At 37.8% G+C, this 21,363-nt stretch overlaps 1 protein-coding gene across 3 annotated transcripts in view; it reads right to left on the bottom strand.

Annotated features, from left to right (window-relative positions):
* Dnai3 (dynein axonemal intermediate chain 3) overlaps window positions 1–21,363 on the bottom strand; it is a 74,567-nt gene that overhangs the window by 9,034 nt on the left and 44,170 nt on the right. For all 3 annotated transcript variants that reach the window (XM_004841354.4, XM_087213015.1, XM_087213014.1), the window contains 10 exons: window positions 19,639–19,829; window positions 18,879–19,003; window positions 16,558–16,647; window positions 14,946–15,032; window positions 13,822–13,950; window positions 13,048–13,121; window positions 12,291–12,435; window positions 10,292–10,379; window positions 6,962–7,083; window positions 4,862–4,925 (listed from right to left, as the gene is read on the bottom strand). In XM_004841354.4, the coding sequence (XP_004841411.1) occupies window positions 4,862–4,925; window positions 6,962–7,083; window positions 10,292–10,379; window positions 12,291–12,435; window positions 13,048–13,121; window positions 13,822–13,950; window positions 14,946–15,032; window positions 16,558–16,647; window positions 18,879–19,003; window positions 19,639–19,829 (1,115 nt within the window). The remainder of the gene's footprint in view (window positions 1–4,861; window positions 4,926–6,961; window positions 7,084–10,291; window positions 10,380–12,290; window positions 12,436–13,047; window positions 13,122–13,821; window positions 13,951–14,945; window positions 15,033–16,557; window positions 16,648–18,878; window positions 19,004–19,638; window positions 19,830–21,363) is intronic.

The following is a 21,363-nucleotide window of genomic DNA, read 5'->3' as shown; positions in this document are numbered from 1 at the left end:
AATAACTAAGCTCAATAAACAAATCCTAGAGTATGCAATTATAGTAGCATAAAGAATGTTATGAAAGAGAAAATATTACAAGAAAGAAAAACAAGGAATGTTCATAATTTAAACTGAATGGTCAGAAAAGGCTTCTCTGAAGAAGAGTCATTTAGGCCTGAGTGCAGCTGGGCATGGGAAGAATTTGGTGTGGAGAAGTGTTCAAGACAGAGGGAAGGATGCACACCATAGTTCCTGGTGCCTCTGTACACTTGAAGAAGGCAGTAGGACTGGAATCTATTAATCCCAGCATGAGACATGAAGTGAACAGGATCCAGACCACACAGGACCTAACAAGAAAGAGTTTAGTTCATTGTCCAAGTGTAGTGTGTTTCAGTGAGTCCTTTAGGCCTACAGTAAGACAATCTGATTGACATTTCCAAAGGTTCTCTGGCTGCTCTTGGGGGAATGGATGCAATGATGGTAAACCGTTTAGAGATTTCAGTGATACAAATAGCACACGTGCCATAGCTTCACCACTGCCAGATTAGAGGCTAGTAGAAGCAGAGGCAGACAGCATAGGAGACTGTTGTGGTAGGTCTGCTCAAAATGGGGCTTGGATTAAGGTGCTGTGGAGAAGAGTGAACAGTCAAGAAATGCCCGTGAGCTGGGATGTAGAGACAGCTTGACTAGGAAGAGTAAAATATGATGTGTTGAGAATAATAGCCATGTTTCTGACCACAGCAATCGGCTCTGTGCAGTGTCCAGTTATTGTCCTGGGGAAGACTTAAGCAGGATGCAGAGACCAGTGTTCCCTTTAGTCCCTGTGCAGGGCTCCCGGGTCTTCCTGCTGCTCTGATCTCTTTGGCCAGAGTGCAGGGGAGTCTCCTTGGGTTTCCTTCCCCCAGACCTGGCTGCAGAGCTGGATGTTTCTCACTCTTTGTTACTCATACCCAAAAATCCAGGGATGGCCATAAAAAAATATTCCTGTCAAGACTAAACTACAATGTCTAGCTAATTGATACTAAAACCACTAATATTCTGAATCTCATCATATAATGGCTATGTGAGGGATGGATGTCCCATGGCCCCCAGAACACTAATAGGACATTAAGCAGAAAATACCCATTACATCTTGTAAGAAGCTTATAAGATAGAGGTTTGGTTAGATATTTGTCCACATCAGCATCATTTGTAATAGCTGAAAGGTGAAAGCAACTCGTTTTCCCCATGGATGAATGGATAAACATGTGGTATTCACATACAATGGAGTATTATTCATCCTTAAAATGGAAGAAAATTCTGACAGATGCTACGACATGGGTGAAACTTGAGGTCATAGTGCTAAATAAAATAAGCCAGTCACCAAAGGATAAATACTCCAATTACCTGAGGTACCTAGCTTAGGCAAATTTATAGAGATAGAAAGCAGAACGGTAATTGTAAGAGCCCAGCAGTGGTGGTGAACCTATGGCACGCATGCCGCAGTGGGTTGTTTGTTATCACTAAAAGCCCTAAAAGGTTCACCGTCACGGATGAGAGAAAGAAGGCGTGGGGAGCTAGTGTTTAACGGGTATGGAATTTCAGTTTGCAAGAAAAAAAGAATTCTGGGAGTTTGGTTACACAACGTGCATGTCCTTAATGCTGGCTGAACTGTACACTTAAAAGTAATTAAGATGGTCAATTTTTTGTATATTTTACAACACTTTAAAATTTTGTTTTTTAAAAAGGGAATGAGGGATAAATAAATAAATTTTTAAAATGTATTTCTGGATTTAAAAAAAAGGCCAATTTCCCTCTGACCAAAGCCATCTTGAGGTGAACTAGAATATTCCTGGTAAGGCACAACAGCTTACAAATCAGCATCTTTATTACTGGAGCATGGTCCTGGCCCACAGGGTTAGTGGCTTTCCTAGACATGATGTCATCCTAGTGAGCAGGGCCTTCCAGGACTCTGGAGACCATACTGATTACCAGTGACTGCAATGTCAACAACTATAAGGTTTGCTTTTTAAACTTGAAGCCCATAATAACTTACTCTTCCTTTGAAAGACCTGTGAGCCATTCAGCAATGAATGCGGCTGTCCATAAGTTGCTAAATGAAGTGCCAGTGCCTCCAGGCCAGGTGGTTATAAGACAATTACAATCAACAAAGAGGCAACTTTCCAGAGTCATTGTCTAGTGGAGAATTTGGTACAGTAAGGTTTTTAAGAGCACAGGCGCTGATGGCAGACTGCATGGTCACCCATGGTAGCAACTCCACAGGGCTGCCTTGAGGGTCACAACATGAGCTAATGCATTAGAAAGTGCTTGGAAGAGTGCCCAGCACATGATGTTTGAGGATTTGAGAGTAGACTACATGAAATAATTATGTCACTTGTATCATTCAAAGTCTGAATTTTTTGGCTTGTCTCTCAGATTATCTGGAAATGTTTGATTTGGCCTTCTTTATCACATACATCTCAGTGGGAGTAACTTGTCTTCCAGAAGTTTCTCCTAAGAAGAAATTCCCTTCCTGCCGGTTGTGTATTTGAGAAAAGCAACAGGGGTCAGGAAGTCATGGGGCTGGACGCTCCCAAAGAAAACGCCTCCAGTTTACTGAATGTAAAGAAAACACGTAGTTTGCAGTGCAGAGCATCCACAGATTGAGTTTCCTAGTACTTCAACCATTATTCAATGGGAATAAAAAAAAGGTTGTTCAGCTTTCTACATTACAAAATACTTGACTGATGATTTAAACTATCATCATAATCCTTTATAGTCAGTGGTTAAAGCTATTATTCCTACTTTTTTTGAATGAACTAAATGCCAAAAAGTTAAAAGCAACTGCTCTTTGTGCTGACCACCCACATCCCATTGGCATATTGACCTCTGAGTCTCTCTATCCCACATTTTCCTGGCCACTTGTCCTTGTCACCATACCTGTATTTCAGTTCTCATCATCTCTCATCTGGGATATTGCAATTAGTCATCCTGTTTCTATTACAAGTTCTACCAACAGACTAATCCAGCCGCTGCTCTCCTGCCAGGGTTTTTTTTTTTATTATATGGTGGCTCTAGAATAAAGTCATCTGGAGGGCACTGGGGGGTCTTTGTCATCTGGACCCAAATGTGCTTCCTGTCACCTCTCCTGCTACTGTTGTCCTCTCTATGGCTATAGTTTGGCCATGTGATCTCCCCCTCTGTTCACTGTTCACTGCTCTTTTGGGCTTCCATGATTTTGTCCTTGCTCTTTCTACCTTGAATGTCTTCTCCCATTTTATCCATCTGGAAAATTTCAATCCACTCTTCAAGACCCAGATCAACTGTGTCTCTGATAGGTTTCTTAACAGCCCAAGAGAATCACCTCCTCCCTGGATGCCCACGAGTTTGAGTTTACTTACAGCACTAATGGCACTATAATGCCACTTTTGTTCATTTGCCTGAATTTCTAATAGATCATGGAACACCTTTATAGAAGAAAAATATCTTAGTCATCTTTTTATCTCTAATACCTGGCACATTGTAGGTTCTCAATAATGATTTGATGAATGAATGAAAGAAGCAAAGAACAAACCAACTTCAGTGAAGTTTTGAACATAAAGCTCTTAGGTTTTAAGTTTATTATCACTGGTTATTTTATAAGTGGAATAAAATCTACTTAAAATAAATAAACCTATTTGTCATAGTCTCCCTCAAAAGCAGTTTAGGAATCTGACTGCAGGAGCAGGATAGAACCCCAAGAGAATCTCTGAGATCAGGAGGCATTGGTGTCTACATGTGCACATCCAAGTTCTGTCATGAAGCCCTCAGCTTGTGTCCCAAGGGTGTAACCAAGACCCCTGTCATGTTATATAGTGTCTGATGTGCAGTGTATGCACAATTAACATTCATGAATTACTGAATAAATGGATATAAGAAGTTTCATGCACTTAACTATATCAAATATCTAATTTTGAGTTCAGCTTTAAGTCATGGAATTGAGAATGAATGGAAAGCAGAAAATCAGTTCTGTGTGCACTTGAACCTCCTTTGGGTCATACCAATCTCTTGCTGCCCCAGTGTTAACATTTGGGTTTTTGGCCAGGGGATACTATAGAAGAAAAGTAGAAGTGCTTTTGCTTCGAGATGAAAATGGCTACCCTAGAGGCATGGCCCAGACAGAAAGTGTTCCCAGGTCCGAGGTAGACTCTGGTCTCTGGAGCCAGACTCAGTAGAACTAAAGGTGGGGCAGCGGGGTAAGGTTTGAGGTGAAGATGATACCCCCAAAAGCTGTCCCCTGCAGGCTGTGGCTCTGACCTCTATGGATCACTCACTTTCCGCTCCTCCCAACAACCCATAGGCTGACGAGATCCTCTTTTGGAAATATCTTCTGCTGGTGGTTATTCCAAACTTTGAAGTATAGTTTAGATATGTTTTCATGCCATGATAAAATTCAAAACTTTAAAGCAGTTGTAGTTTGGTGAGTCCCTAGGCTCTGAGTCTATTAAAGACAGGAAGCCAAATTTCCTTTTTGGGTATGACCCACATACCTCTGCTCAGCTATTCACAGTCCAGATCCTAGAAGTCATTTTTAAATTAAATTGTTCAAGTGTCTCATGATCTAAGCTCATGTATGCCAGTGTTCTACTTAGAAAATCTAATTAAAATCCAGATTCAGGTTCAGCAGGCCTGGGGTAGGATTCATGATTTTCTTATGTACTTCTAGCAAGCTTCCAGGTGACAACTATGCCACTTAGCCAAAGCCCTCCATTTGGGAGATGGTGCACATGTCAGAAGGGTTAGTGCACTCCCCAATAACAGCAGGGCCAGGACTGAAGTTACTTAGGACGTCACAAGATTCCTTCAGGTGGTTTAAATTTTAAGGAAGATCTTACCACGACAGATTAACCGACAAACTTACCCATCATCCTGCCAGTGTCAGGATCTCTTTCCATTTTCCAATCTGTGTATATCACTTCACCTTCCTAAAAATATTACAGGTTCCTGATGAATACAATGACAATTTCAGAGAAAAAGACCTTATGTCCATGTGCTAAGACTGATTAAAACCAAGACAAAGCAACAGGTCAGTATGATCAAATGATAATTCAATATCGTTGGAGGAAAGGCCTCAAAAATCATTTCTGCACTTGATTTTAATTGAGCAAAAAACAAGTTACTTTTATCAACACACAGTGATTGGAGAATATGGGTGATTATGGAGACATGTATGAGTCCCAACTCCTGAGTTTCCAAAGTTTTTGTGGGTGGACCAAACTATTCCCTTATCTCCAGACAAATCTTGGACTTTCATAACTTCGAAGTATTGTTCAGCTTATTACTTCTACTTGAAACTCTACTCTCTTCTTGATCTTTCAGATGTCCTTTCGATTGCTAATGTCTAGTCAGCTCCTGGGTCACCTCCCCCATCCTCCCACCCTCCTCTTTCTTGTCCAAGTGGCCTCTGGGTGGGTATTGCTGCTATCACGCTGTTAATGTGTCTGCTTCTTACCTGAGCAGAAAGAACCTTGAGGACAGAAGCACTGTGCTATTCATCCCCGCGCCCAGTGCCTATTTCTGTGCTTGGCAGGTGCTACACTCTCCAGAGTTTGTGGCATTGGTTAATTTCAGAATATCAAAGTGTGAATGCAGTTTACATTCTGATGAGTCTAAGCTGTAGCTTAGTCTGGGAGAAAACCCTTTATTTATTTTAGGAAAAGGGAGTCATGGGTGAAAAGAGTGTCTTTGCCTTTGTCTGACTTTAGATAAGGTACTGAGAATTATTTCTTCAACCATAAATGGAAATAATAATATCAACCTTACAAGATTGCTGAGGTTAAATGAGATATAATTTGGAAGGGAGACCTGGTACAGGCATTGATACATAATAATATCCAATAAATATGAACTTGCTCTAGTAATTATTATAGTAGATGGTGAAACATGACAGTCATTATTGTTATTATGTACAGTTGTTATTTTTAAAAATTGAGTGAGTTTTTCACTGTATTTTCTACTAAGTTGTGTTCACCTAGCAAAATAATATATTTTCTTAGTAAATCTATAATACTTAGCATTGTTCCTTCCATACAATGGAAGTATTTGATGAATATTTGCAGATTGATCAATACCTCATTAGTTAAAAGAGTCCTCACTTTTATAGATTTTTCTATGTTTGTAAAGGAACTTTTAAATGTGAACCTATGAGGCATAAGTTTGAAAATCTGAAGTGCAAATAAACACATTAAAACATGAAATTGTATAAAGACAATGTGTTTTTTTAAATAAAATGGAGTACTACTCAGCCATAAAAATGAGAAATTAGAGACATTTATAGCTAAATGGATGCACATTGAGGCCATACTCTTAAGTGAAATAAATAGGACACAAGTAAATAACAAATAGTTTCTCTAGCGTGAGAAACTGAAAGTGTAAATAAGGACTAAAAGGTATAATAGATAATGTGAAATAGGAAGAAAAGGGACAAAGGGGAACAGGAAGTGGGAGGAGTAGGGGAAAGGAAAGAAGGGAATGGAATGAATAGGAGAAAATGAAAAAATGGAAACAAAGTCTTTGTAAATAGGGAGGGATGGAGGGGTTGAAGAGAGGGCAGGGGAATGGGGAAAAAATAAGAACCAAGAGAGATTATGTAAAGGTGCAAATTTCCAATGATGAATGTCATTATATTGTATACCTAAAGTGTACCAATAAAAAAAATTTAAAAAAGAAACACCAAAAAAACCCAACCCAACATGAAATTGTGTAAGTATTGTAAACCATAGGGCAAACATGTACAATGGGGTTATAATACTATATGTTGGTGTTATTTTTTTTAAATTTTTATTTTATTGGTACATTTTAGGTACACAATATAATGACATTCATCATTGGAAACTTGCACCTTTACATTGTCTCTCTTGGTTCTTATTTTTCCCTCTTCCCCTGCCCTCCCTTCAACCCCTCCATTCCTCATGTTGGTGTTATTAAGCATTAATTTGAAAAGCAGATAGCTCCAATTTACCTCTGTTCCCACAAAGAACTTGGTGCAGAAGTCGTCAATTGGCTTGAGAAGATTGGCTAATCCAGCTTCAAGATTTCGGTACGGGTTCATTTCTACTGCTTTGGTCTGGGTTAACATTTTGTCTTTCAGAGAAGCAAGGGTAGAAGAAGTACATGTTTGCAGTAAGAGACCTTTTAAAATATAATTTATATTTCATGTCCCTTGCCACACACATCTGTCCACACATCTCTCCTTTCCCTTCCCAATGTGGCAGACACAAGTACAAGTATTTTTAGACTAATTTAGCAGTAGAACCCTTTTCTCAAACAAAAACGTCAATGACTGTACCATACTATATAACATATTTTACAGATAAACTTATTTATTTAAACAATTGATTCCATTTGTTTTACAATAAACTACTTTTATGAATCTAAAATTAATAAATATTATTTATGGAAGTTTTGGAAAATAGAAAAAACATGAGTAAAAGAACAAAAAGCACCTATTATTATGTCTTCAAAGCATCTATTATGTCTTCTAGAGAAAACCACTACTAAAGCATTGATATTTTTCTCTCTAGTGACTTTTCTGGGACTATACAAACAAAATTTAAAAAAAATGTATCAGGGCCGGGGATTTAGCTCAGTGGTTCTGGCACCCGCCTCTAAAGTGCAAGGACCCAAGTTGGATCCCTGGTACCAAAAAAAAAAAAAAAAAAAAGGATCATATTTTAGGTTTGTTTATTTGATTTTCTGTTCTCTTAAAGATGTCTTGGGCATTTACAGGTCTTTTATTAGTGTTTCAAAGGTACTAAATTTCTGGAAAAGATGGTAGAGAATTATATGTTCATAAAACTTGTCTCATCACACCTACTCAACATGTGCTCTGGAATATATTACCCATGAGAAAGCAACAACAAGCATAAAAAAGAGTCAATAGGCAGACAAAAAAACCCCTAAAACAGGACAAAAAAATGTCAGCTATGCTAAAGATACATATTGCACTAAAAACAATTAGCATAAATCTATACAAAAATGATTATTATGATTTAGGTGGTATAGTCAGTAACACTTTGTTTTTGGATCTATATGCTTTGAGAGGTCTTTCTAGTAGTTAAGGCATTAAAAACAAGACAACCGTAGCTATTTAAAGAACCTTTATTTATTTATTTTTTGCTTGTTTTGTTTGTTTGTTTGTTTTAGGGACAGGGTCTTGCCTTTGAACTCACTATGAAGCCCAGGCTGTCCTTGAGCTCCCAGAAATCCTCCTGCCTCTGCCTCCTGAGTGTTGGAATTATAGGTGTGCACCACTATCCCTGCCAAGAACTTTAAATAGCGGTATTCCAAAGTGTAAATTAACATTTCAATAAATAACTAGGCACAATTGCATTATTCTTATTAAAAGGCTGTAGCACATTTAGGAAAAGCAAACAGGAATGTTGTATCCATTTAATATAAAAAATTAAAATCATTCAAATCTTTCAGATTCTGAACTCTTGTTTCTGCTTTTCTTTTTTAAAAATAATGTGCATAAATATATTAGTAGAGAAAACAAGTATATATGTTGTAAATAAATGTATATACATTGGAAATTTGTACTAAAAATGTTTATTGATGAGGTGCGAGATCAGAAAGTTTGGAGGCCTCTGGCCTAACAAAGAGACCCTGATCTATGGAGTTACCTCTGCTAAAGGAACACAAGAGGCATACGCCAGCTGTGTTCTAAAGGAAGACATAATTATTTTGAGGGAAGGACTGGAAGTGGGGGCATGAGGAGAGCGGCAGTGATGATTCAAGTTATGAATTCAAGTCTGCACATGTTGACTTTGAGAGAATAGATCAGGTTCAAAACCAGGAGACCGGAAATGGTCAGGTGGAGAATTCTTACCAGAGGTGAAAGTTGGAGCCATGGAGATAGACCATGCTACCCAAAGGAAAGTATATACAGAAGGAAGCATACAGCTAAAGTTAAAGTTGGGATCAATTCAAGAGTAGAGGCAGCAAGGCAAAATAGAGCCAGGGGAAAAAACAGTGGAAGAGAAACTGAAGAAGTAACAGCATAGGAAAATCACAAATGCTAATCGAAATATGAGTTCCAAAGAAATAGTCTTTTAGTCAAAGAGGATGAGGCCATAGAAAAATGTTATCATCTACATTTATTCAAACTTGAGTGAACGTACTTTGGATATTTAGCAAATTGAAATCATCTTCTTAGGTCATGGACTTTTCACTACTAGCAACAATAATACTAGCAACTAACATTTATTAAGTGCTCACTACAGACCAGGCACCAAACTGTGGGCTTTACGTGAACCATTTCATTCAGCCTCACAATAAATAGCAAGGTCATTATGCATTAATTTTCCTCCAAGGTTAACTAAACAGAGACTCAGAGAGATTAAGTAATTTGCACAGGGTTTAACACACAGTGGTTAACATTTATTGTGAATTAACTATCAACTGTGCTTATAGCTTCATGTATATTAACTTGGTTTACCTTGAAAATATCCTATCAGATAGTAACTTTATCATTCACTCTTTTTATATTTTTATTTTCAAACAGGTCAAAAGATAAATTAAGTCACAGAGAGGTAAACTAATAAGGCCTGGTCAAATAACAAATTGTGGCTTTGAGAGTTAAATCCAGACCATCAAGGCCAGAATCAACACTTAACCACTATGTCACATTGCTTAGAATACATATATGGCAGTCCCTGAAAGCTGTTCCAAAAGAAGAATTCCAAAATCATTTAGAACAAAGTCTTTCTCACTAAAGTAAACATAGAACTTCTTATACTCATTACAGTGTTTAGAAAAGTCATACACCTAAAATGGCAGGCAAAAAGGTGAGTGGTTCCTGGCCACTAGATGGCGACAGAGTACCAGGCACTGAGCAAACAGGTCTGAAGAGGAAAAGGTGGTGGAATGGCTAGGACTTGTGATCCCCAGTCAGTGGAGAAGCAGTATTGGATCAATAGCAAAGTGTGGTCAAGAAACTAATGAATGTGTTCTTGTTAACAAGCCCAAGTATGGCAAGAGTAAGTGGATACCTGGCAATGCACCCAAAGAGGATGCAAAATGCCATAAAACTCTTGAAAGGGGACAAGAAATGACCATAGTGACTGCCTTTAGAGATAAGAACTGAATTCTGTCACATCTTTTGTGTATATAGGCAACTATAATGTATTGGCTACCGCTGTTATAGCCATTGTAAAGTTTCCTGATGGTTTGATTTTATTTATTCTTTTTATGAATTAGACTGCTCTAGTAAGTAACTCATCATAGCATAAACAGATGAGAATATTCAAACTATTAAATACCTTTTTAATAGCCAAAGGCAGTTAGTTACCTGATAATTTGGAAAGAAGTTGGTCTTCACTCAGGCTTATCTTGGTTGGACAGTGGTCTAAATTTGTTTCGCCTTTAGATAGCTTCATCTTTCGGGAGAACATAAAAGAAAGACATATCCTCAAATTAAAGGATGATATATTCTTAAGATATGTCCTTATTAAAGATAAATCCTTACTGATTTATTTTTGCCTGTTCCTTCTGACCCAAGATTGTGGGGAAATCCACTCCTCTCTCTTTCCCTTTTCTCCTTTCTCCAGGTTGCTTTTCCCCATGAAAAGCACCTAAACCACATTCTCAAAACCTTCCTACAGAAGGGAGCTTGTCAGGAGCACATTTTCAAATTCCTACTCTTATGAATTGTTTTCTTTCTTCAAGTGTCACTATTCTATTCCGCGTAATACATCCTGGTTAATTTTTACATAAAATGATTTGGTCCCCTCTTCCCTAAATCTTTCAGTTAAATGAAATCCAGGGAGTTGTGGTGGTACCTTGCATCCATCTGGCTGCCTCCATTTCCCCTCAGGGATTCCTGTGGCCCTGAGTTCTAAAAGTAGCCTTGAGTGTTCACGATGCCCTGGTGGCCGGAATGGCAAACTGTCTCGTGTATTTTTCCTTCACTGCTCCCTCCCCACTTTACTGCTTCAGGATGTTTGTCCGTGTGAAATGCAGTTATTAAGTGTTTTTGCTTATTTTTTTGTCTGTTTTAACTCTCCACAATTCAGTAAATCTTACCCTAGAAAATTTCTAAAACTTTCTTTCCAGTTCTTTCCTAGTTACTTCAGAAATGCAAAGGCTGATTAAAAAATACAGAGCATATTTTAATATTTTAAAAATATTACAGTAAAAGACACATTACCACTAATCTTCATCAAAATCCTCCCTCCTGTTCTGAACATATGTATTCCATTGTTCTTACTTTCTACATCAGTTCTGGAAGTCCTCTTTTGTGTCTTTATGAAATCTGATAAAAGATGTAGTGCATCCTGCTGCCAGTGGAAAGGCAGATTCTTAAAAACATTATGGTGTGTCCTTATCAACCTTATTCACCAGATCTGGTGCCATGCAACTTCTGGCTCATCCCCAAAGTCAAAAGGAAAATGAAAGGTAAACGTTTTGAATGGATTCAGGACATCAAGGCATTCATGACAGTGCAACTAAAGGCACTCATTACAGAGGCCTTCCAGAAGAATTACTTCAGAAGTGATAATAATGGGATAAGTGTGTTTGAAGCAAAGGGGAGTATTTAGAGGAGGATTAATGACAATATGTCTTTTATTGTAATAATGTTTAAAAAAAATTTAAACATTAACCATATGTTTGAACACATCTTGTATTTTCATCACTCCATGCTTTTCTTTCACTGGAAGCAAATACAGTACTTAATAATGCAGTTCTTGTGATACTTACAAATCAAATAAAAAAAAAAAGTTAAGTTTGGAATGAAAATCAGACATTCTAAAGAAAAAGTACATTCTCACTTTCCATATCCTTAGCCATGTTTCTCAAGGTAAATTGCTTTTCTTCAAGATCTGTGATTCAAGGTAAATACAAATAATAACTACAATTCAATAACTTCTCAGTTCTGTGTGGTCAGAGGTTTTGCAACAATATCATATCCTACTATTGATATGCAAAATAAGCAGACTTTTGACTCTAATGAGGGAATCAGCTTTTCTGGGCTAACCTGAGCACTTGGCAGATTTCAAGTGTTTGTTATGCAACTGAATAATTATTACACTAACCATTTGTAATCTGTGGTTTGCTTATACATGAGATCTCAATCTCAAATTCACAATTATTTTGATTTCTGGTTTGGTCTAGCCAGGTATCAAAATAGCCCTCAATCGAGGGATTTACTGGTTGAATAAATACCCGAACTATAAAGTCCTGTGTTAATTTGAACTCCTCTGGTTTTAGAGGGCATGTAGATGTGCACATGTATGCAAAACAAGTATTTCTGCAAGCAGATAGGATGAACCTAATCCCTTGTTACTTACCTTAATGAAAGGTTTCCAGGAGAGGTCTAGGTGCAGAAATGTAGATGGTACATCAAAAGGAACTTCAATACTTTCTTCTTTCTTTTTCTCTGTCAGTAGAGGGGTTAAAGTTTTCTGTGGTCTAATATCCCAGAAACAGATTGTGCTAAAAGAAAGTTTACATAGATTTTTTTTTATTAAGTACAAATGAGAAGTGTAACTTCAGGACTACCATTAATGCTGCTACACATTAATAGTGTTACCATGGGTGTATTCTAGTGTCTCTGAAACTAAGATGCTTGTTAAATGGGATTGTTTTGCACTTCATATTTTAGAGAATGATACCACTATTGGGTCATTTAATGAACTTTTTCTTGATATTAACATAAATGAAAACAGAATTTGGCAATTGGACAATCTTTTTTTTTAATATAAGGGCTTTATTATGATATAGCTCAAAGTTCACTCATTTAAAGTATATAATCCAATGGATTAATCAGGTGTCCCTTGCCCATGGCTACTGCTAAGGTCATGACACCTTCTCCTGCCACTCCACAGCCCCTTCTGCTGCTACTTAATTTTTTTACAACCTATTTATCCCTATAAAAAAGATTATTTTGCACCAGCACAACCTATAACTATTCTATCTTTTAGTTACATTGAACTTGATTGCTGTAATAAAGATTATTTGGGGAGAAGAGGACACTGTTTTTAGGAGCATCTAAGGAGCAACACATTGCATGAAAACGTGTTGAAAAACGCTTGAAATAAGACATACCAATCTGCCGAACAGGTGACAAGTTGACAGGATATTTCACTTCGATTCTCAAAGACATAGCCGAGTCTGTTAATCTATTTTTCAAATGCAAGAACAGTAAATTCTGTTTACCTAGAAAAGTTTTTTCCTCATAGCTATTTACCTTTTCAATTTTCTTTTTGTTTTAAATTTTAATAAAAACATAATTCTGTCCCAGAAATTTGGAAAATAGGTTCATAATCAAACACAGTTCTGTCATATGGTCTTGTCTAAGTGTTTTGTTACCAAAACATTTTTACATAGTTTTCATTAGAACGCATATAAATTTTTATCCTGAGATTTTTTTCAATTAACATAATTTGAACATTCACCTATGTATTTATAAATTATTGTATTAGTATTATAACATATAGAGGATGTACCATAATTTCACTATTGGTTATTATTATAAAGTAAGCTCTTTCAGGGCTGGGGATTTAGCTCAGTGGCACCGCACCTGCCTCGCAAATGCAAGGTCCTGAGTTTGATCCCTGGTACTGAAAAAAGAAAAGAAAGAAATGTAAGCTCTTTCAGCTTTTCACTATCAATGGTGGACCAAACATAGGAGCTTTTGTGAGGTTGTTAAGCAGGTGAGAGCAATGGAAAAGAGCCAAGGGTTAAATAAGATACATGTAGGGTTCAGAGTCCATAATTAATCCAGCAATAGTTGAATTATTGACTTGAAATACTTTCATTAGATAAAATTTGAAAATTTACAATCCAGCAGGGAAAAAACACAAAGCTGCCAAGACTCACCTCAAATGTGTCAGCCAGCCAGTGTATGTCTGTAATTACATTCTTATGACCATTTTCTATTGAAGAGACAGCACAGTGTCTGATATACATTGCTTCTTTATTACTGTCTGGTTCAAGGAGAAATATAGGCTGAAGAAATGTTAAAAGAAAGTTCCATTTCAAAGAGCTGGTGATTGAACTCATACTTCACTCATCATTGCAGTTAAAATTAAAAACTTAGAAATATATCAGTCCAAGAAAATATAAATTAGTGTTTTTATATATATTTAGGAGCATTGACTTTCACCTTCAGTTTATCTCTAAATTTAACATGTATTATTTGCTTACTAAACAATCAATGGAACATTCTATTTTTACTTGTTTGTTTGCAGACCCTTGGGGCAAACAAATCCATCAAATCCAGGCCCTTGGGGCAAACACTGTACCCTTGAGCCACATCCCCAACCCCAGGACATCCCCTTCTTCAAGGACTATTTTCGTGCATGTACAGAAGGCCACATCCCAACATTAGTTGGTAAAAAACCTGTCAGTATTAAGGCCGAAGAATTGGGGTGGAGGGTTGTGCAATGTAGTGGGTAAGTTTGAGTTGGGAGCAAAGGAATCTTATTGAAGCACTCTTAAAACAGAAACAGCTTCACAAAATCACAGCATATTTTTAAAAAATCAGAAATGATTATAATCCCTTCATTTTATACAGGCTAGATACCTGGCCTTTCAGTCCAGAACTCTTTCAAAGACACCACTGATGTCACTTCCTTGGTTTCCTCATTTTATTTAATAATGAAAACAGCCCAAACCCCTAACATCCTGGGATGGATGATGAAACTTGTTTTGTTCCTTTTTTTTGGTACCGGGGATCAAACTCGGGTCCTTCCACTTGAGAGGCAGGTGGTGGAACCACTGAGCTAAATCCTGGCCCTGTTTTGTTCCATTTTTAATGAAAAGCTCACATGAAAGTGATTTAGAACATGTCTACCAGCAGATGTGAAGCCTTGGGAAATAATATCCTTTTTTTCTTTCTTCTACTGAATCTTTGTTAAATTTGGCAATTCTGTTATATACTTTTAAATTAACTCTTGAATGGGAAAAACAAACTTGCAAAAGACAGGTTATAAGCCACCAACCTTGAGTGTGGCTTTTTTACTTCCACTACCATCTGCTTTAATGTTTTCTATGCGATCTGCGTGTGCTGTGATATCCCACAGGACAATCTAAAACAGAGATAAATATGATTAGAACATTTTCAGGAAATAGTTAATTGGTTCTTAAAAGATTTTGTTTAGACTACTGTTGCTATCCTGCTTGCTAAATCAGTCACCTTAGAGGAAAATCAAATCTAGCCTGTATCTTAAGTAAAGCAGCAACTTTTAAAGCAAAAATAAAAAAGAATGTTTTGTTCTCTCTGAATGTTCTTCAGCAATTTGATTCTTGGGCTTGTACTAATATGAGTACATTTAAAAATCCAAGATAAATATCATGTGCCACCCTTTGCCTTAGGAAGTTTTTTCTCTGTCCATAGGAATGTGTGACTCTAGTGATAGCTGATTTAGATCCATAGAAAAAAACGTCTTTCCAAAATTCTTCAGAATTACATTCTCCAAGTTTAAGTACAAATACTCAAATTTTTTTTTTTTTGGTACTGAGGATCGAACTCAGGACCTTGTGCTTTCAAGGCAGGCAGTGAAACCACTGAGCTAAATCCCTGGCCCTCAATTGTTTAATAATTATAAAAAAGAGGCTGGTAAGTGATGGATTCTATTTAATTGAATGTTATATTCCACTTTGAATTTACATATACCTGAACGGTCACTTTTTTTGAAAAATCAGAAATAAAGTAAAACACTAGTTTAGGTTAGTTTTCAATGACTAAGCACACAAAATACACAAAAATATTAACAAAATCTCAAGGTTACAGAATTATTTTTAATTTTATCATGTCTTTAAAAAATATTCTAAAACAGTCATGATTCTTTTGTCATGAACAAAAAAAGCATCTTAGGATTTGCAGGGCTTGGAGAATGGGCTCTGGCTCATCATTACCAATTACTATTAAACGAAAGTGGGAGAAATTTTTATTTTCTTGCAATTTCTTTTTGTTCTGGATACATGGACATAAAAAGTGCAGATATTTACATTTTGACCATAAGCAAGTCTTCTTAACCACACAAAAATGATCATCTACCCTTTTAATCCTTAAACCTATTGGATCAAAATAAATTGCAACTTAAATCATAAAACATCTTTTAGAGTTTTGTTTTGTTTTACACATAAAAGGAGGATAAGATCTAAATTTCATAAAATTAGGTAACTTAAAGAAGAAAGGAGAAAAAAGCAAACATAATTTTATATGTATGTTTTCCAGTGAGTTTCTGTCTAAATTCTGTATTATCCTCTAACCCTTACACTCAGAAATTTCAGAAACCTCTTTATCAAGCAGTAGCTTTTGTTCTTCCACAAAGTTTTTCTTATACAATATGTGGTTCTAGTTCAGCAACTCAAGTAGATTTGACCCACTTTTGATTAGCTAGGGTGACTGGATTACCCTGTGAACCTCAAGTGCTGATGCCATGTCTATCCCATTTATACCCACTCGTTCCTGGTATAGTGACTGGCACACAATTGGCATTGCTCCCCTCTGCTGAATTTAATCTTTGAGTTCAAAAAACCACCAAATGGAAACTTTCTGCAGAATGTTTTCTACATTAAGAAGCATCTAAGGTAATAATCTCTAAGTACCTGTCCATTTATACAGCCTCCAGCAATGATGTTAGGGTCACTCGGACAGAACTTGAAGCAGAAGATATCATCTGGGCTCTCCAGCATTAACTACCGTAAATGTCACAAATTCAAGAAAAGAGAGAGAAAGCCTATTAAGATCATGGCCAGCAAAAGTAAAGACAGTTAAAAGTCTAATTTTATAGCATAGGCATTTGTAGTGGATGAGCAATGTGCAGTAGAGTCTGGTCCTAAATTCTACCTCTGGGAGGCACTTGTGTTAAATTTTATCAGGGACTCGGACCTACCCGAGAGTGGGAACGCTCACATGGGAACTCAGGTCTCTTTCCTCACCTACCCAAAGGGTATGAAGTTACTGAGGCATGTTATAATTTTTCCAAACAAAAAGATTGTGAAATCAGTGTTTCTAAAAAGTGTGGCAGATAAGCTTTGTGAGGGCAGGATCCTGTCGTTTCCTCCTGCGTACCAGCCTGGCTCGTAGTGCCCACTCAAAAAACAAAATTCACTGGATGTGAGAATAGGCAGTTATTGGCAGTGAAAATAGTCCACATTTCAGAGTAATATAACTCCAAGTGGGAGAAAAATAAATATGAAGGAATACTTAGATTTAGCACCTATTCTGCTATGTTCCTACCAAGCAAAATTCTTACACTGTCATGTTCTTCAACTGTAACGGCCAGAACAAAGCTAGGCCTCAGCAGGCTATTCATTCACCACCATTGAGCCAAAGGTTTCCAACTAGAATCGGGGTGAGCCGTCTTGGGTTTATTTGGTATTTTGTGAGCTCTAGAGAAACGTGTACTTTTGAAAATAAAAATTTTCAATTTTCAATTATGGTTTTGAGTTGAACAAAGACAAAATAAATCATTTGCTTTTGTCCTTAAAAAATTATTTGCTTCTCTGTGAAGAGCTATTTTTTTTTTTGGTAGCTGGGATTGAGCTCGGGTCCTTGAGCTTGCACAGCAGGCAGCGAAACCACTGAGCTAAATCCCCAGCCCAAAGAGCTTTTTTTTTTTTTCAAACAGAGAAAAGGAGGCTCTTTCTTTCTTCTTCCTAACTGCCTGGAAGGACAGCCACACTTTGTGGGAAGGAGTGGACTGTGGCTCTGTGAGCCAGAAGTGGCCGAGCACCCACTGGAGAATGGGACTGTTTTGTGCTAAGTAGGCTGATAGAGAAGAGGTAGAGATGCATCATTTTGACCTCTGGGTCTATAAAAAAAATCTAGAATTTAATGCAGCCAAATTGCTTTAATTCAGATGAATTCGGGAATTCGGAAGAAGAGGAGGCTAAGGGTTATTAAGGAAAGCCTTAATTATGTGAGGCCTGAGAGAAACAAATCTATTATTATTAGATTTAAGAACACTGAAAAAAACATGATCTAACATTAAAAAGCATTTCCTAGTAAGCAGGTCCCAGAAACTAGAATTCTGTGGAGAAAAGCCCAACTTTCAGCCTTATTTTTTTGTGGCTATGTGTTTTGATTTGGTCTGAGTGGGGTTTGTGTGTGTGTGTGTGTGTGTGTGTTTGGTTTTCATTAAGCTATTTAAAATTGTGGTATTTCATGCAAAATTCCAAGTTTCTGATTTTTTTTGGCAACAAGAAAGCTGAAGAGTAGTTAGTTGTCCCCATAGTCGGCTTCTCCCCACTGCTATCCAGTCATCTTTACTCATTATCATCATCTAGTGGTGATCCCTGGAATTGAGGAAATTCATGAGAAACTAAAATCCACTTGCATCTGAGCAATCAGTATTTGAATAAAGCCCATAAAAGAGTGTTTTGTTTTGTTTTTGGTACCAGGGATCAAACTCAGGACATTGCACTTGCAGGACAGGTGTGGTGCCACTGAGCTAAATCCCTGGCCCAACTTTGTTTTAAAAAATATGTTAAGTTAGATGTAATGGTGCATGCTAGCAATCCCATCACTCTGGTAGGCTGAGGCAGGGGAATCCCAAGTTTGAGCCCAGCCTGAGCAGTTTAGTGACTTAGAGGGACCCTAAGTCTCTCAAAATAAAAAATACAAAAAGGGCTGGAGATGTATTCCCTGGTTTCAATCCTCAGTATCAGGGGAAAAATAGTTAAATATTGCTCTTGTGATCTTTTTCAGTAAACATTGATTTGTTCAATATATATCACTTCAGTGAACAAAGTATAAATTTTAGTTTTGTTCAAATTAAATGACAAGCTGTGCATTGAAGAGATCCTAAATTTATAAGGGTTTAATTATTAATTGATTATAAAGTGTTTTAAAATAAAAGACAGCTAAAGTGCATGAGAAAGTAATACCTGAAAGTTTTAGACTATGTGGGCCGCTCATTAATTACCTGAGGATGTATGGGATCAGAGAAACTCCAGAAAAGAATCAATGATGGCTGCAGCAGTAATTTACCAGAAAAGTGGACTCTGTCTTCTAAGGAAAGTCGTACAGCCACCGACACTGCTATTAGTCCTGATTAAAACACAAGTGGAAATTGAAGTTGGCAGCAACTGTCCATGGGGAAGGGCTTCCAGCTGGTGCTCTTCTACATGGTCACGGTTCATTTCCATTTGATAAAAGTTGAACATAAATACTTCAAAGGGGAGTAAGAGCTTTCTTAGAGCTCTGCCCTGTATCACAGTCCCCCCCCCCCCATTCATTCAGCTCTTGAATGTGGGTGGTCCAATTGTGCTGTTAGTGTAAAATAAACAGTGCACTTTGAAGATTTACTAAGAAAAAATTGTTTCTTTTTTATGAGAAAAGGGCCAGTGGGGGGTGTGGGGAAGAAGAAAGAAGAGAGAGAGGCAGAGCTAGGAAGGGGGAGTTCAGCCCGGGAGTCCAACAGGCCTGTGTTAAATCCAGATTGCATTGCACAGGCGGAGGGAGCTGAGCAAGACACTTTGTGGAGTAGAGCTGTGATCCTCTCATTGTAAATAGAGATGCTAACATGTGCCTTCCACAGGTTGGCTGGGGCAGCACAGGACAGTCAAGGTGTGGAAAACACTTGGTAGGTGCCTGGCACTCAGCAAACAGAAACTGTTTTATTGAAATCGATCTAATTTATAATTTTACATATAAAAGCAACACTAGTTCAGTGTCCATCTCACCATAGATAGCTGGATGCCATGAGACACAGGTGATTGTTTTCTCGGTTTGGCTGTGGAGGTCGGTAAAGGACTGAAACTCTTTCAGGTGGGTATCCGTCTTGTCCCCAAAGGTACCTTCTTCTTCTGCCAAGGACTTCCAGTCGTCAGTAAACAGGTTCATAATTTCATTTTGCTGCAGGGCTATTTCAACACTATTTTATTTTTTTGAAAAAAGCAATTGAAGTGTTGGATTTTAGCATTTAGTGATATGACTATTTTAGCAGCACTTCATGTACATTGAACAAAAATAATACTTCTCAATTATCTTTGGTAATAATGACTAACTCCATGTGAATAAATGACTTAGGAGGAAAAATCTCATGGCAGGGTGCTACTCAGAATTTCTTCCAAGAACTGGCTATTTGGTTCCCAGGAGCGTGTTAACTGACAGCCTCTGGCCACCTTGTGGTCTGCCTCAGTTTCCCGCACCAGGCTGCACTCTCTCCAGCCAGTGACTAAGTGAGGCAACGGCCAGGAAACCAGCCCCTGGCCAGTCTTCCTGCACAGGCCGCCTGCCTTCTGCAGGTCCGCTTGGTTGGCTGAGAATTCACTGGATGTTCTCCCTGCCCCACCTCCTCTAGTTTTCACAGTGTAAGCCTCAGGAAATCTCTACTGCTAAGCTGGTCTCAGGTGCTTCCTGGACAGCTCAAACAGACACAAAAGGCAATTTTCTAAGGCATTTTCAGTGCTAAATGATCACTTATATGAAATGAGGAGAGCTCAAATAAAGTGAACACACACACACACACACACACACACACACACACACTCCAAACGACAAATAAGAGATTCTCAACAAGGGGAAAGTTGGGAAAGTTCTCAACTTGGAGTTGAGAAGTGTGTATGTGTGTGCACAGACATGTGCTCTGTGGTTTTGGTTATCACAATGCCACAATGCCTGGGATCAGCAGCTGTATTTAATTCCATATACTTACTGCAGTGTATGAGACAGTCCCTAAATGAAGATTTATGCCACTAAAAATGCTAATATTGCTTGTTGTTGTTTTTTTTTTTGGTACCGGAGATCGAACTCGGGACCTTGCGCTTGCTAGGCAGGTGGAAGAACCACTGAGCTAAATCCCTGGCCCTAATGTTGTTTGTTTAAGGGACAATATGAGTGCTCAGATCATCATCTCTTAGTAGCCTTGGGACCTGATTTGACAGGCTCTTGATTTTAAATAGTTACTATAATGTTATTTATTCTTTTATATGCTCAGGTTTGAAAGTTCAGCTTATCTTCCAGGCCTCTTGGAGCTTTTCTACAAGTAGAATGCCACCATAAGGATAAAAAATCCAAGTGTGTCTGTGTGTGTGTATTTGATAGGTGTAGCAAGCTGTAAGAGTAGTTTTCAATTATAAATTTCTTAAAACAAGACAATCAGATGTGGACACTAAGTCTCATAATAGAGCCTCCTAAAATGCAAAAAGGGTCCCTTCTGATGCCTCTGTCACTAATCTTCTATACTACGAGCCACAGCGTAATTGGTTAAATTCTTCTACTTCATCATTCCAAACAGAATGGTGGAAGGATTTCCTAGGTCCTTGTACTTAATTAAAGTGTGGTCCATGGGCCAAGCTTGGCCTGGAGCCGGTTAGAAATGTAGTGTCATGGGCTTCACTCCTGACCTGTGGGAGCCACAGTCTGAAGTTTCATGACACCCAAGGGATTTATTGCACCATAACTTT

This window comes from Heterocephalus glaber, unplaced genomic scaffold, assembly GCF_053883595.1.
Source record: "Heterocephalus glaber isolate CG9 unplaced genomic scaffold, H.glaber_assembly_v1.0 deba00001442, whole genome shotgun sequence".
In the NCBI taxonomy this organism is placed as follows: Eukaryota; Metazoa; Chordata; class Mammalia; order Rodentia; family Bathyergidae; genus Heterocephalus; species Heterocephalus glaber.
The sequence above is the reverse complement of the archived record's forward strand: the minus strand, read 5'-3'. Positions and strand labels throughout refer to the sequence as shown.